Here is a 13634-nt window from a genome sequence, read left to right as displayed (position 1 = left end):
GTGTGAGCACCCAGGGGACACATGTGGGCACCCCCAGGACACACACGTGAGCACACACATGGACACAGGGCTCGTGGCCTGATGGGTGCACGGGAGTCTGGGCATGGCCAATGCACACACACACGTGCCCTGGCACACGAGCCCCGTTGCACACGCGTGTGCCTCCGCCCCGGCAGGGAAGGTGGTGTACGCGGAGACGACCACGGCGCACGCCACGCTCACCGGGCTGCACTACTACCACCAGGACTGGTTCCACGCCGCCGCCTACGTCACCGTGCCGCCGCTGCGCCTCGACACCAACACCTCCGCCTACCTCATGAGCCTGCTCGCCAAGTGAGGCCACGCCCAGACACGCCTTTTCTGCCTCCCTCCCTGCCAGCCACGCTTCGTGGTGGCTTTCTGGTGTCTGGCACACCCCCGGTGTCCTGCTGCCGGGTGCCATCACCCCATCACCCTGCTCCCTTGGGGCCGTGCCCTCCAGGCACCCCGTCCTTTGGCACCCCCTGTCCTGGGTGCTGAGCTCCCTGTGCCTCACTTCCCGGCCCTGTGTGCCCCTGGGGATGTGCTCTGTGGGTGCTGCGCTTCCCGAGCGCTCGCTGAGCTCCCGGGGTGTGGGTGCCCCTCCTGGGCCCCACCCTGGGCACACTCCTCCCCAGGCACTGAGGTTCCTGGGCACCTCACTTCACCAGTATCCCACTCCCCGGGGACCCCACTCCCTGGACACCCTGCTCTCCAGGCACCCCACAGTGGGAGCGCCCCATTTCCTGGGCACTGAGCTCCCTGGGGACCCCATTGGCACAGGTGTCCCATTCCTTTGGGGATCCTAGTGCACAGGTGCCCCATTCCCTGGGCACCCTCCTCCCCGGGCACTCCCTGCGTGGGTACCCCATTCCCTGGGCACCCTGCCCCCCCAGGTGCCCGGGTCTCCAGGCACCCCGTGGTGTAGGTGCCCCATTCCCTGGGTTCTGGGCTCCCTGGGCCCCATTCCCCGGGTTCTGGACTCTCCACGGGCACCCCAAGCAGCCCCAGGGGTGCCGTCCCCCCACCCTGCCCTGTCCCCCCCCTTGCAGCGACACCCTGAACATCGTGGCCTCGGACCACCGGCCCTTCAGCACCAAGCAGAAGGCCATGGGCAAGGAGGACTTCACCAAGATCCCCCACGGCGTCAGCGGGGTGCAGGACCGCATGAACATCATCTGGGAGCGCGGCGTGGTACGGCACTGCCAGCCCCTGGCACGGGGCCGGCCCCGGGGGGCTCTGCCGGGGTGGGACGGCCCGTGGGGTGTTTGCTGGGGGGGTGAGGCGCTCCCCAGTGCCACCCCAGTGGGTCCTGGCGGGGGTCCCGGCCCCGGCAGCACCTCTGGGGAGCCGTGGGGGCTCGTGGGGACGGGATGGGACACGGCCTGGCACGTCCTCACCCCCGCTCCCGTTGTCAGGTGGGGGGTAAGATGGACGAGAACCGCTTCGTGGCCGTGACCAGCTCCAACGCCGCCAAGATCCACAACCTGTACCCCCGCAAGGGCCGGATCATCCCCGGGGCCGACGCCGACGTCGTGGTCTGGGACCCCGAGGCCACCAAGTAGGTGCAGCCCCACGGCAAGGGGGGGGGCTGGGGAGGGGCTCCCCGTGCCGCCAGCGCCCGCTCACCGCGCCGTGCCCCCCGCCCAGGACCATCTCGGCCAGCACCCAGGTGCAGGGCGGGGACATCAACCTGTACGAGAACATGCGGTGCCACGGGGTGCCCCTGGTCACCATCAGCCGCGGGCGCGTGGTCTACGAGAACGGGGTCTTCATGTGCGCCGAGGGCACCGGCAAGTTCTGCCCGCTCCGATCCTTCCCCGACGTCGCCTACAAGAAGCTGGTGCAGCGGGAGAAGGTACGAGGGAGAAGGAACCAGGGCAGAGCGGTGCCAGGGCGGTGTCAGAGCAGTGCCACGGCGTGGGGCAGGGCTGCACCGTGCGGGGTGCTGGATGGGACAAGGGGCCGGCGGCCACGGTGGTGCCAGCAGGGTGGGAGAAGGGTCTGTGCCACCGCGGTGCCACGCTGTGCCACGGCCAGTGCCACGCTGGGGGATGTGATGGGAGCACAGCATGCCTGGCTCGGGGCACGGGGGACTGGGTGTGCGATGGAGGACCCTCCCCTGGGTCCTTGCTGGCGTGCTGGCAGCGCGAGGGGACAGTTGTCCCAACACGTGTGTGACCCATGCCTGGCTCTCTGCCCTTTGCTGGGTGCCCCCAGGGCAGCCCCGTGGCTCACGGTGGCACCAGGGGCACCAAACACCCGGGAGCTCTGGCAGCCCCCAGCACCAGGGCCCAGCCTGTGCCCCCGAGCCGTGGCTGTAGGGGATGTGCTGGGGGACTGGGGCGGTGCTGGGGCTGCCAGGGGGGACCTGGCACTGTCACAGGGAGCTGGTGGCCAGCACCGGAGTGCCTGTGGCTGTGGGGAGGGCACAGGGTGTTGCATGGGCTTGGCTTGACGTGGCTTGGCTTGGCGTGGCTTGGCTTGGCTTGGCTTGGCTTGGCATTGCTGGGGGGACAGGGCGAGGGGCTGCTCTGCCAGGGTCACCCACCTCCCTGCTCTGCACCAGGAGCCCCTCAGCCCGCCCAGCACCCCGCCGAGTGCCCCCTCCCCAGCCTCAGCCCCCTCCCCACACCACAGCCCCCCCCCTCCCCAGCCCCAGCATGGCCCCAGCCCCTTTCCCTCTCCCCGTCCGGCCGATCCGCACCCCGCTGTAGGCCCCTGGCCCCCCCCGCCCCCCCCCCCCATCCCGGTGGGCGCTGACGCTCTCTCCGCTCTCTCTCTCTCTCTCTCTGGCTCCCGGCAGACTTTGAAGCTGCGGGGTGTGGATCGCACCCCGTACCTGGGGGACGTGGCCGTGGTTGTGCATGCTGGGAAAAAAGAGACGGGGACGCCCCTGGCCGATACGCCCACCCGGCCGGCCACGCGACACGGGGGCATGAGGGACCTCCACGAGTCCAGCTTCAGCCTCTCCGGTAAGAGCAGGGCCCCCCCTCCCGGGCTCACCGGCAGCCCCACGTCCGGCAGTGTCCGGCACTGGCCACCCCCGAGTGTCCCCATCGCCCCCCCCACGGTGTCCCCGCTGTCACCCCAGGGTGTCCCGCCATCCTTCTCCCAGGCTATCCTGTCATCCCCCTCCCCAGGGTGCCCCCAGTGCCACCCCAGGGTGTCCCCATCGCTCCCATCACCCCCCTTCTCCCGGGCAGGGAGCCGTGGCAGAGCAGAGTTGCCTCCCCTTCTTCCCTGGACCTGCAGCCCCTCAGCCCTCGCCCCTCCCTCCCTCTGTGTGCTGTCCGTGGTGTGGCTGCACTGGCCGGGGGGCTGGGGTGGTCAGGGGACAGTGGCTGGGGGGGTCTGTGCAAGTTTGGGGGGGGTCTGTGCCAGGCAGGATGGAGCTGCGTGCTGTGCTCGGGCAGCCCCGGCTCCCCACTGCATCCAGCACAGCCGGGGTGGGAGAAGGGGGCACGGAGCATCCCCTGTCCCTGCAGTTCTGGGGGACACAGAGCATCCCCTGTCCCCGCAGTGCTGAGAGGACACGGAGCATCCCCTGTCCCTGCAGTTCTGGGGGGGACACCGAGCCCCTGCTGTCCCCATTGCTGGTGGTGCTGGGGTGAGGGGTTCTGCAGGGCCGTGCCCCCGCTGCCCTCCAACCCTGACACCCACTGTCTGTCCGTCCGTGTGCCCGGCAGGTTCTCAGATCGATGACCACGTTCCAAAACGAGCCTCGGCCCGGATTCTCGCTCCCCCCGGGGGCCGGTCGAGCGGCATCTGGTAGAGCCGGGGACCTGTCCCCCAACTGAGGACCGGGCGCCGCCCCCAGCGCCCCCCGGACCCGGCCCGGGCGGGGCTCCCCCTCGCCGCGGGGGCTCTGCCTGGCCCCCGGTGCTGCCGGCGGGGCCGTGCCGGCGGCGGGGCCGTGCGCGGGGGGCCGCGGAGGGCCGGGGGTGGCGGGTGCCCCTCCCCGGCCCTTTTCTGTTTGCACGTTGGGTTTGGATCAGTGAATTTTTGACTTGTTTGTGCATCACGTGGAAATACTCTGAAGTGGTTTGTGTCACTAGCGTAGGGGAGACGCAGGGACCCCCCCCCCCCCCCTCCCCCTGGCCTGACCCCGTCCCTGACCCCCGTCACCATCCCTGACCCCCGTCACCATCCCTGAACCCTGTTCCTGCCCCTCCTCCATCACCAAGTCCCTATTCCTAACCCCCATCACTGCCCTAAACCCCAATCCCCATCACTGTCCTCCCGTCTCCACCTCCATCCCTGCACCACCATCCATCCCTGACCCCCCCCCACACCCCCCCCCCCCCCCATTCCCACCCCTTTCCCCCGTGCCTGACCCTCACCTGCGCTCCTGCAGCCCCATTCCTGCTCCCTCTCGCCCTCCCCTCTCTCCCTGTCTCCCCTTCCCCATCCCTGCACCTCCTCCCCCTCCCCACACCCCCTGTTCCTGCCCCTCTCCATCCCCCCCAGCCCGGCAGTGAGCGGTGTCACACCTGGCACAGGTGTGCACACGCGTGTCACACGTGTGTCACCCCTGCCCGTGCCCGGCCAGGTGTCCCCAGCACACACCTGTGTCACCCCTCCCGCTCTCGGGCGTGTTTGCACACGCGTGTGCGCAGGTGAACCCCTGGGCACACCTGCACAGGTGAACCCCTGGGCACACCTGCACACGTGTCCCCCCCTCTCTGACACCCGTGTCGGGCTGTGCTGGGTCCCCTCATCACCCACCGGGCCCCTGGCGCTGCCCCCGGTGCCAATGGGGGTCCGGGTGCGTGTGGCCCCCCTTTCTCCCCCCGAGGGGTTCCCGTCCCCCCTGGTGCTATTGGGGGTGCCCCGGCCCCGCTCCCCGCCCCCCCCCCACCACCCTGTGCCCTCCCCCTGTAGGTCCCTGTAGGTGTTTGGGGGCCGGTGGGTGCCTGGCGGGGGGGTCCCGTGTCCCCCTGGGTGGTCCCACACGGCCAATTTAGGAACCTGCCGTCCGTTGTTTGCTCATTAAAGACCGTTCACAGCGCCCGGCCCGCGCCTGCTCGGGGGTCTGGGGGGGTTCTGGGGGGGGGGATCCGGGTGGGGGGCAGGATTAGGGACCCCATGGCCGTGGCACTGGGGACAGGTGGTGCCCGGGAAGGTGCTGGGAGCAGAAAGAGCCCTGATATAGGGACACGGAGGGGACACAGGGGGGGGCGTTTGTGGGGACGTGGGGACACAGGGGGGACACACGTGGGGACATGGGGACACAGGGGGGACACACATGAGGACAGAGGGGGACATGGGGTGACATGGAGACACGGGGGACACACCTAGGGACACGCATGGAGATGTGGGGACACGGGGGGGCATAGAATGTGTGGGGACGTGAGGACACAGCTGGGACGTGGTGACAGAGGGGGACACCATGGGGACACGGGGCTGGCCCTGCCACCCCACATGTACACCCTCTGCGGGGATGCACAAACACAGACGGGGGGATGCAGGGGTCTTGCGGTGTCGGGGGGGCTCTGGGGTCTCAGGTGTGTCACAAGGTGGGGGGAGCCCTCGGGCTACAGGAGGGGTCCCGCATGTCCCGGCAGAGTTTGAGGCTCTATAAGGTCCAGGGAGGGCTCAGGGGGGCTCCCAGAGAGGTCACAAGGCTGCACGAGGGGCTCTCGGAGGGTCCCTAGGGAAGTCCTGGAGTGGTCCCGGCGGTGCCCCGGGAGTGCTTGGGGGTCCCGAGGGGAGTTTTGGAGGAGCCCGAGGAGGCCCTGGGGAGGTTGCAGGGGGGTCCGGGAGGGTTCCGGGGGTGTCCGGTGTGTCCCGGTGTGTCCCGGTGGGTCCCGGTGTGTCCCGGTGTGTCCCGGTGTGTCCCGGGAGGTCCCGGCGGTGCAGGGGGCTCCGCCCGCCGCCAGGGGGCGCTGTGTGGGAAACAGGGCTGACGGGGGCGTGGCCAGGCCCGTTGCCATGGCGACAGGGAGGGGAGGGCACGGTGGTTTCCATGGCGGGGAGGGGGCGTGGCCACGCCAGTTGCCATGGTCGAAGAGGGCGTGGTCACGTCAGTTGCCATGGCAGCGTGGGCGGGGTCCAATGGCCGGCCCCGCCCATCGGGGGGGCGGCGCAGGCGCAGTGGGTCCGAGCGGTCCCGGCCCGGTCCCGGTCCCGGTCCCGGAGCGGCGGCAGCGAAACGGGGGGAGCGGAGCGGCGGCGGCCGCGGCCGAGCGGTGAGTGCGGCGGGACCGTCCTGGGGCCAGGGAGGGACCGGGCAGCGCCGTCGCCATCGCCCGCATCCCCGCACCGGCCGCCGGCGCTGGCCGGGGGGGCCTCGGGGCCTCCGGGAATGGAGCGGCGGGGCCGGGCCGGGGGGAGGGCCTGGGAGGCGGGGCCGGGGGGCCGTGGGGCCTCCGGGGATGAAGCGGCCGCGGGTGGTTTGGGGGGTCTGTCCGGTGCCGCCGGGGATGGAGCGGCGGCGGCCGCCGGGCCGGGAACGGGGCCGGGGCTGAGCGGCGGGGCCGGGCGGTCCCGCGGGGCCGGTGGCGGCGGGGCCGGGCCTGACTCAGCGGCGGCCGTTCCTGCGGCCCGGCTGCGGTTCCCGCGGGGCCGCGGGCACGGCACGATGCGGCCCCGGTACGGCGCGGTCCCGGTACGGCACCGGCAGGCCGGGAGCTGTAGTCCCGGCACCGCGCAGCACCGGCCCGGGCATCGCCGCCGGTCCCGGCCATCAGCGGGGCCTGGGCGTTACCCGGGGATCCCCGGTCTGGGGGGTCCTGCGTGGCCGGGGCCGCCGCCGGTCGGGCAGTGCCGGTGCCGCCGGTGCCGTCCCGCCGGTGCTGCTGTGGGTGACGCTCCCGGGATGCTGCCGTGGCGGTCCCGGGCGGCAGGCGGCTGTCACCGTGACCCACCGAGCGTGACGCGCTCCCGGTGCTCGGACTCATGGCGGCGGTGTCACCGGCACGGCCGCGGTGTCACCGGGGCGGGATTGTCCCCGGTTGTCACCGGTGCGGTTGCGGTGTCACCGGCGCGTGCGTGTCGGGATGGGGCCGGGCCCCTTCCCTGTGCTCCCCCCGCCGTCCCGGGGACAGCCAACCCCATCTCCCGCCCGGGCCTTCCCCGAGCGGGTCACCCCCGCCGCGGTCGGAGCGCACAGACCCGGCTCCCCCCGACGTGATGGGGGTCCCGGGGGTGCCGTGAGCCCTCACTGTCCGTCCCGTCACGCTGTGGGGACACGGTGGGGACAGCGCTGCCCGCCGGCGTGGTGGCACGGGCAGAGTGTCCCGGCCGGGAGCGGGAGCGTGTCCCCCGCCCGCCCCGGCTCTCCCGGCTCGGCTCATCCCGCGGCGCTCGGCATTAATATTTCAGGAGCGGGGGGGAGGGCTCCTCTCTGCACATGCTCCCGCCGCCGTACCGAGTTATTTAGGTTAGCGGGAGCCGAGCGGGGCGGGGGGGATTTGCTCGGCCGGGCACCCACCCCGCGTTCCGGGCGCCGGCACCGCGCAGGCATCGCCGTCGGGAGCCGACAGCTCCCGGTGCGTGAGCGGCCGGTTCGCCTCGTTGGGACGGGCGCTGCCGCCGGGAGAGACAGGGAAGGGTGCTGGGGATGGAGCCGGTGCGGGGCTGGGGATGGAGCCAGTGCGGGGCTGGGGATGGAGCCGGTGCGGGGCTGGGGGCTGCCCGCGCCCGGCAAACCCACCCGTGCCCACCGCAGCGCAGGCTGGGGAGCGGGGATGCTCCGCTTGGGGTGGGGGGAAGAGGCACTGGAGGGACCCCTGGGGGGGGACAGCGGCGAGTGGCCACCCCTGATGGCACCCGGGCCACCGTGCCCGCTGCCAGATCCCCGGCAGCCCCGCGGCGGCTCCGCACGGCGCTCAGCCCCCACCGGGCTGTCTGCCACCCCCCTCGCGTGTTTGTCACTTGAGAAGCCACCGGGACGGCTCCCAAAATAGAACCCGCCAGTCGCAGCAGCCCAGTTCGCCCCGGCACCGCGGGGCTGCCGGGCCGGGCACCGACGCGCCGCCCGGCTCTCGGTGCCCGCCGTCGGTGCCGCCCTCGGCCGCGGCGCTGGCACGGCCGCCCCGGCGCTGGCACACGCGTCCGGCCTCACTCTGCTCCCGTTTGTTTGGGCAGAGCGGCCCGGGGGCTGCGCCGTGGGACCGGGCCCGGACGACCTCTGCGTGCGCCCCGGCAGCGCCGCGGGACGGGCACGGACACAGCCCGGGGCCGTGATTAACAGCTCGGGGCCGGACAATTAAAAATGCAGCGGTAAGCGTCCCCCGCCTGGCCGGGCGCCCGGCAACAGTCCCTCTCCCCACGGCCTGCCGGGAATCGGGGCTCAGTTCTTATTTTCATTAGTTTTTTTGGCACCAGCCGGCGGCAAACCGGCCGGGCCGGAGGCTCCCGGCCCTGGGCGCGTCCATCGCCCGGCGTCGGGGCGGCAGCGGGTCGGAGGGTGCCGCAGGCCCTGGCTGCCCTGTCATTACACCGGGGCGTGCTCGGCGCTGCGCCGGGGGCTCGGAAGGTGTTTGGGAGGTTTGGGAGGGTGGGGACGGGCTGGGTGGCACCGCGCGCCCCGGCCGGCGCGTCCCCGCTCCGGGGTCAGGACACGCCGGTGCCTGGCGGGGTCGGGGTTCTCCCGAAGGGGTCGGGGTTCTCCCGAAGGGGTCAGGGTTCTGCCAGCGTGTCACGGTTCTCCCCGCGGGCCAAGGTTCTCCCCCGGGCTCTCACGTGTGCCGGCGTGTGCGGGAGTCGGGGTGCGGCTGGTGGCGACACTGTAGGGCTCGCCTGGCGCCGTGACACCCCAGTTCATCCCGCTGGGAAATCCGTCCCAGGGCCCCAGGGGGTCGCTGCCCCGTCCCAAAGGCGGGCAGGGGGCCTGAGAGCCGCAGGCGGCCGTGTCGGGTCCCACCGGGCATCCCCCGCTCCACCGGGGCTCGGTGCGGCCCCGCGGCTCGCGGTGGGCTCTAGCTCTGCCGGCGGCAGCCCCGGTTATTTGGGGGAGGGCCGGCGATGGCGGGGGTTTGCCGGCGGCTCCCGGGCGGCGTGGGCGGGCGGCCCCCTGCCCCCCTGGGCCCTCCGCATCCCCCGGCCCCGGCGCGGCGGTTCCCGGCAGCCGCGGCACCGCAGTGCGCGTGGCTCTGGCTCAGCGCCGCGCATGACTCAGCTCCGCCGCCGGAGCCAGGGGAGGGGGGGAGAGGGGCAGAGCCCTGGGGGGGACCCCCTGCCCGCACCCCGCTGGCACGAGGCCGCGGGACGGGCCCCGGGGGGGATGCTCTGGCTCTCGCCGGTGCCGGGAGCGGTCGGTGCCCACCGCGCCGTGCCGGGGATGGCGGCGGCGCGGGGACCGCGGGTTCCAGAGGCTGCGGCGGCGGCGGCTAAAAATACCGCTGCCCGCCCCCGGCTGCGTGCGGTGGCACGGCGGAGCGGGCCGGGGGTCCCGGCCGCGGCGGGGGGGGGGCGGTGGGCTCGGCCGCCCGTGGGCTTCAAGCGGCCGCGGCCGTGCGGCATCGCCGGTGCTGAGTCACCGCGGTGCTGAGCCCGAGCGTGGGGGGGCTGCGGCCACCGGCACCTGTTCCTCCCCAAACGGGCACCGGGGAGGCGGCAGCGCCCCGCAGCCCCCCGCCAACGCACCCCCAGCCCCCTCCCAAGGCGCAGCCGTGCGGTGGCCGTGACCCCCCCTCGCTCCCCCCCCGGGCTGTGGCAGCGGGAGGGGGGGTGATGGGGATCGTCAACCCCCCCCAAGCCCCCGCCTGGCAGCTGGCCCGGGCCCCGCAGCCCCCCTGGCCAGGGAGGGAAGCGGATTAACACCGCCGCTGCCACCGCTGCCGCGCGGGGGGGGCGCGGGGCTACGGGGACCCTCGGCCCCGGGGAAGGGCAGCAGGACTGGGATCGGCCCCTGAGCTAAAGCATTTTGTGGGGGGCGGTGGGATGGGGGCTCGGTGCCCGCGGCTCTTTGGTGGGGTTCCCCTTGCTGTGCAGTGCCAGGGCCGTGGACGGGGGGTCCCGGAGTCCCCCACCATCTGGGTGCGGGCCCGTGGCCATGCCTGCCGGCAGATGTTGCCCCTCTAAGCCCTGCTCTAATGGACCCCAATCCCGATCCTGGCCCCAGCAGATTAGGCAGCACCGGGGGCCGGAGGGGGGGGCCCTAAGCTGCTTATGGGCAGCAGCCCCCGGGAGCCCCGTGGCCTCGCACAGGGCAGCAACATCCCCCCGGTGCAGAGGCAGTGCCCTCGGCAGTGCCCGTGGCCCCTCCGTGGTGCCCACGTCCCCTGGGATCCCCTGCCCGTGAGCAACATCCTGCACTAAACCGTGTCTTGCTCCCAGTGGCACCCTGTGACCCGGCTCCCCTGGGCACCCCTGTTCAGGGCAGGGGTCCACCCAGCCGAGCGGGCCACCATGGGGCTTCTGGAGACCCTCACGCCTCCCTGTCACACCCCTCCTGCCTTATTTGTGGGTGCAGCTGGAGGGGGTGGCCCCACAGGTCCCATGGCAGCCTTGGCCCCAGCATCCCCCAGGACTAGAGCCCGGGTGGGATGTGTGACACCCCAGGTTCCAGTGCCCCCAGTGTGAGAGCCTGGGTGGGATGGACACCCCGGGGTTGGGGTTGGCCCCAGTGTGAGAGCCCGTGTGGGATGGACACCCCAGGGTTGGGGTTGCCCCCGGTGTGACCCCCGTTTCTCCCAGCTGGGGCATGGCCGTCAATGTGTACTCGACGTCGGTGACCAGCGAGAACCTGAGCCGCCATGACATGCTGGCCTGGGTCAACGACTCCCTGCAGCTCAACTACACCAAGATCGAGCAGCTCTGCTCAGGTGGGCTCGGGGAGGGGGGGTTTGGGGGCACGGAGGGGGTGTCTCGGTGCCCCCAGCCCCCCCTGACCGCGGCGGGCTCGCTGCAGGGGCTGCCTATTGCCAGTTCATGGACATGCTGTTCCCCGGCTGCGTGCACCTGCGGAAGGTGAAGTTCCAGGCCAAGCTGGAGCACGAGTACATCCACAACTTCAAGGTGCTGCAGGCCGCCTTCAAGAAGATGGGAGTGGACAAAGTAGGTCCCCACGGGGACGGCGGGGGCTGTGCCACGGGGGGGGCTGTGCCGTGCCGGGGGTCGCACCGGGAGCACGGCCCCACCGGTCCCCGCATGTGCCCCCAGATCATCGCCGTGGAGCGGCTGGTGAAGGGCAAGTTCCAGGACAACTTCGAGTTCATCCAGTGGTTCAAGAAGTTCTTCGACGCCAACTACGACGGCAAGGAGTACAACCCGCTGCTGGCGCGGCAGGGCCAGGACGTCGCGCCCCCCCCTAACCCAGGTGATCACATCTACAACAAATCCAAGAAACCCATTGGCACTGCAGGTAATAATGTCCGGGGCCCCCCGGCGAGCGCTGCCCCCCGCCCCCTGCACCCCACGGCCGGGCGTCCCCCCGAAACCCCTGCCTGCACCCCGCTCTGCTGCCTGCCTGCCTGGAACGGGGGGGCTGGGCGGGTCTGCAGGGGCGGCAGGGAGGTGGAGGGGACAGCAGGGAGGTGGAGGGGACAGCGGGGAGCTGGGCCGGGCTCAGCTGCCTCCGTCTGCCCGCTCAGCCCGGGCTGGGGGTGGTTTGCCCCCCTTGGCTGCCTGTGCCTCCTGTGCTGTGCCACCATGGTGCAGCTCCCGTGGGCATCGGGGGCTCCCTGTCCCAGCCACGTGGGAGCATCTCGAGGGCTGGGACTCCCCCCAAATTGCACAGCAAACCCCAACCAAGCCACGAGCACCCCTGGGGGTGGTTGGGGGTGAAATCTGCCAGGGGAAACAGGGGGGGCTGAAAGCAGGAGAGCCTGGAGCCATGGCTCTGCCTGCCCTTGCTGCCCGCTGCTGCCTCCGGGCACGATGCAGGGGAGGGTCCCCGCTGACAGCCCCCCCGGCTGGCATTAACCCACCGGTCCCCGTGTGCCGTCAAGTCCCCCAGAGAACTTCCCCCACCGGCCCCAAGAACACCCCAAACCCAGCCCGCCTCGGCAACGTGCCCAGCGGGATCCTCCGGAAAAACTCGCCCGCCGCCCGCAATGGCGGCACCGAGGCCGACGCGCAGATCCTGGAGCTCAACCAGCAGGTAGGGCCCACCCTGCCAGGGGGGCTGGGGGGCACCGCGGGGTCGTGGGAGGCCCTGAAGGCTCCGGCCGTTTCCCCTCTCTCCCACAGCTGATGGACCTGAAGCTGACGGTGGACGGGCTGGAGAAGGAGCGGGATTTCTACTTCAGCAAACTGCGGGACATCGAGCTCATCTGCCAGGAGCACGAGAACGAGAACAGCCCCATCATCACCGGCATTGTCAGCGTCCTCTACGCCACGGAGGTGAGCGCCGGGCACCACAGGACCCCCGGAACCCCCAGGACCCCCATGTTTCCATCCTGTTCTCTGGGCATCCATGGGAGGGGACGGAGCCCTTCCACATGGCCACTTCCAGCCTCATTCCCTGCCCCGGCTGCTGGGGGGGTTTGGGCTTTGCCGAAGCCCCGGTGCCGTGCTGGGGTGGGATCAGCGTGCCCACCTCTGCCACCCTCGTGCCAATGGCCACCGTGTCTCCCTCAGGAGGGCTTCGCTCCACCAGAGGATGACGAGCTGGAGGAGCAGCCGCCAGAGGACCAGGACGAGTACTAGCCCCGGCCCGCGCCCGTGCCCCCCGCGCCGCCCCCCACCATAGACATTCGAGGTCCGAGCCCGCGCCTCGCCCTGCACTGTCACTTGCCATCACGGTCTCCGGCAGCTCCGGGGGGATCCCCCCGTCTCCATAACCAGCCGACGTCCCCCGGGCGAGGAGCGCGGCCGCGCCGGGGCCGGGGCTGAGGCCGGGCTCTGGCCCCCCCACGCCGGGGCCCAGCCCGCGCCACCCCCTCCCCGTATTTATTTCCGTTGTCCCCCCGGTGTGAGCGAGTGCCGCGGCCGCCCCGGCGTCGCGCCTGCCCGCGGCGAGAGCCAGACGGAACACCGAGTCCTCGGGGGCTGGCCCGGGCTGCCGCGTGCTGCCCGCCCTGCCGGGACCCCCACGGGACCCCGGGACCCCCGCGGCAGGGCGGGCAGGAGGCCGTGGTGTGGAGGAGGGAGGTGTTGCTTCAGGTTCCCGGGAAGACGAAGAGGAGACCCCCAGCACTGTGCAGCCGTGGCAGTGGGGGGGCACCTGCCCCCACGGGGGTTCCTAGAGCAGGAGCCTGTCCCTGCTGCGGGGTGGGGACAGCGGTGGCCCTCTCCCCTCGCCCGTGGCCCCCCGGGAGCCGGGGTCGGGGGTGGGTGACCGCGAGGGCTCGCAGCGCCCGCCCGCCCCGGCCGCCGTGTCCCTGTCGCATCGCTTGTCTGGTCCATCACTCCGGTCGCAACGCTGCATCTGTGTTCGGTTTTATTTAAATAAACTCGTGTGGTAACACCGTGTCCTGCCCGTGCTGGGGGGGGCTCCAGGGGGTCCTGGACCTACTCCCTGGCCTGGGGGTCCCTCCGTGCTGCCGGGGGGCGGGTAGCTGGGAGCTGTCCCGGCTAGAGGCTGCGGGGCTGCTGCGGGCGGGAGGTGTTGGTGCGAGTCGGTTCCATTTCGCGTTAATAATTTATTGCTGCGGGTATTTTTGGGATATAAAAATCCCGGAGACGCCCCGGCCCCCGCTGCTGCCTCGGCATTGGCAAAGATTGCG

The 13634-nt window shown here is 72.0% G+C and overlaps 2 protein-coding genes across 4 annotated transcripts; both read left to right on the top strand.

The window, feature by feature from the left end:
* Window positions 1-176: 176 nt before the first annotated feature.
* Window positions 177-3859, top strand: DPYSL5 (dihydropyrimidinase like 5; the record flags this gene model as incomplete). The annotated part of the gene is made up of 6 exons (XM_027672523.1): window positions 177-333; window positions 1071-1212; window positions 1437-1579; window positions 1669-1876; window positions 2825-2993; window positions 3708-3859. Coding segments are annotated over 6 exons (905 nt in total), but the record flags the coding sequence as incomplete, so codon positions are not given.
* Window positions 3860-6132: 2273 nt separating this feature from the next.
* On the top strand, window positions 6133-13377 carry MAPRE3 (microtubule associated protein RP/EB family member 3). 3 transcript variants are annotated; one of them, XM_027672527.1, is made up of 7 exons: window positions 6133-6209; window positions 10663-10790; window positions 10877-11022; window positions 11128-11329; window positions 11916-12067; window positions 12157-12309; window positions 12547-13377. In XM_027672527.1, exons 2-7 carry the CDS (start codon window positions 10670-10672, stop codon window positions 12613-12615), a joined length of 843 nt encoding a protein of 280 aa, XP_027528328.1. In that variant the 5' UTR covers window positions 6133-6209; window positions 10663-10669; the 3' UTR covers window positions 12616-13377. The 3 variants fall into 3 exon arrangements, with proteins under 3 accessions (XP_027528328.1, XP_027528326.1, XP_027528325.1); XM_027672525.1 differs by lacking the exon at window positions 6133-6209 and adding an exon at window positions 8110-8244 and having other exon boundaries at window positions 11128-11284; XM_027672524.1 differs by lacking the exon at window positions 6133-6209 and adding an exon at window positions 8110-8244.
* The last annotated feature ends 257 nt before the right edge of the window (window positions 13378-13634 follow it).

The sequence above is a fragment of the Neopelma chrysocephalum genome, unplaced genomic scaffold (assembly GCF_003984885.1).
Source record: "Neopelma chrysocephalum unplaced genomic scaffold, ASM398488v2 Primary Assembly neopelma1_97400, whole genome shotgun sequence".
In the NCBI taxonomy this organism is placed as follows: Eukaryota; Metazoa; Chordata; class Aves; order Passeriformes; family Pipridae; genus Neopelma; species Neopelma chrysocephalum.
The sequence above is the reverse complement of the archived record's forward strand: the minus strand, read 5'-3'. Positions and strand labels throughout refer to the sequence as shown.

Excerpts from the sequence above, each read along its gene's own strand:
- MAPRE3 (XM_027672524.1), top strand. Across the intron at positions 10,791-10,876 it reads GATCGAGCAGCTCTGCTCAG|GGGCTGCCTATTGCCAGTTC; the intron begins GTGGGCTCGGGG and ends GGCTCGCTGCAG. Across the intron at positions 11,023-11,127 it reads AGAAGATGGGAGTGGACAAA|ATCATCGCCGTGGAGCGGCT; the intron begins GTAGGTCCCCAC and ends ATGTGCCCCCAG.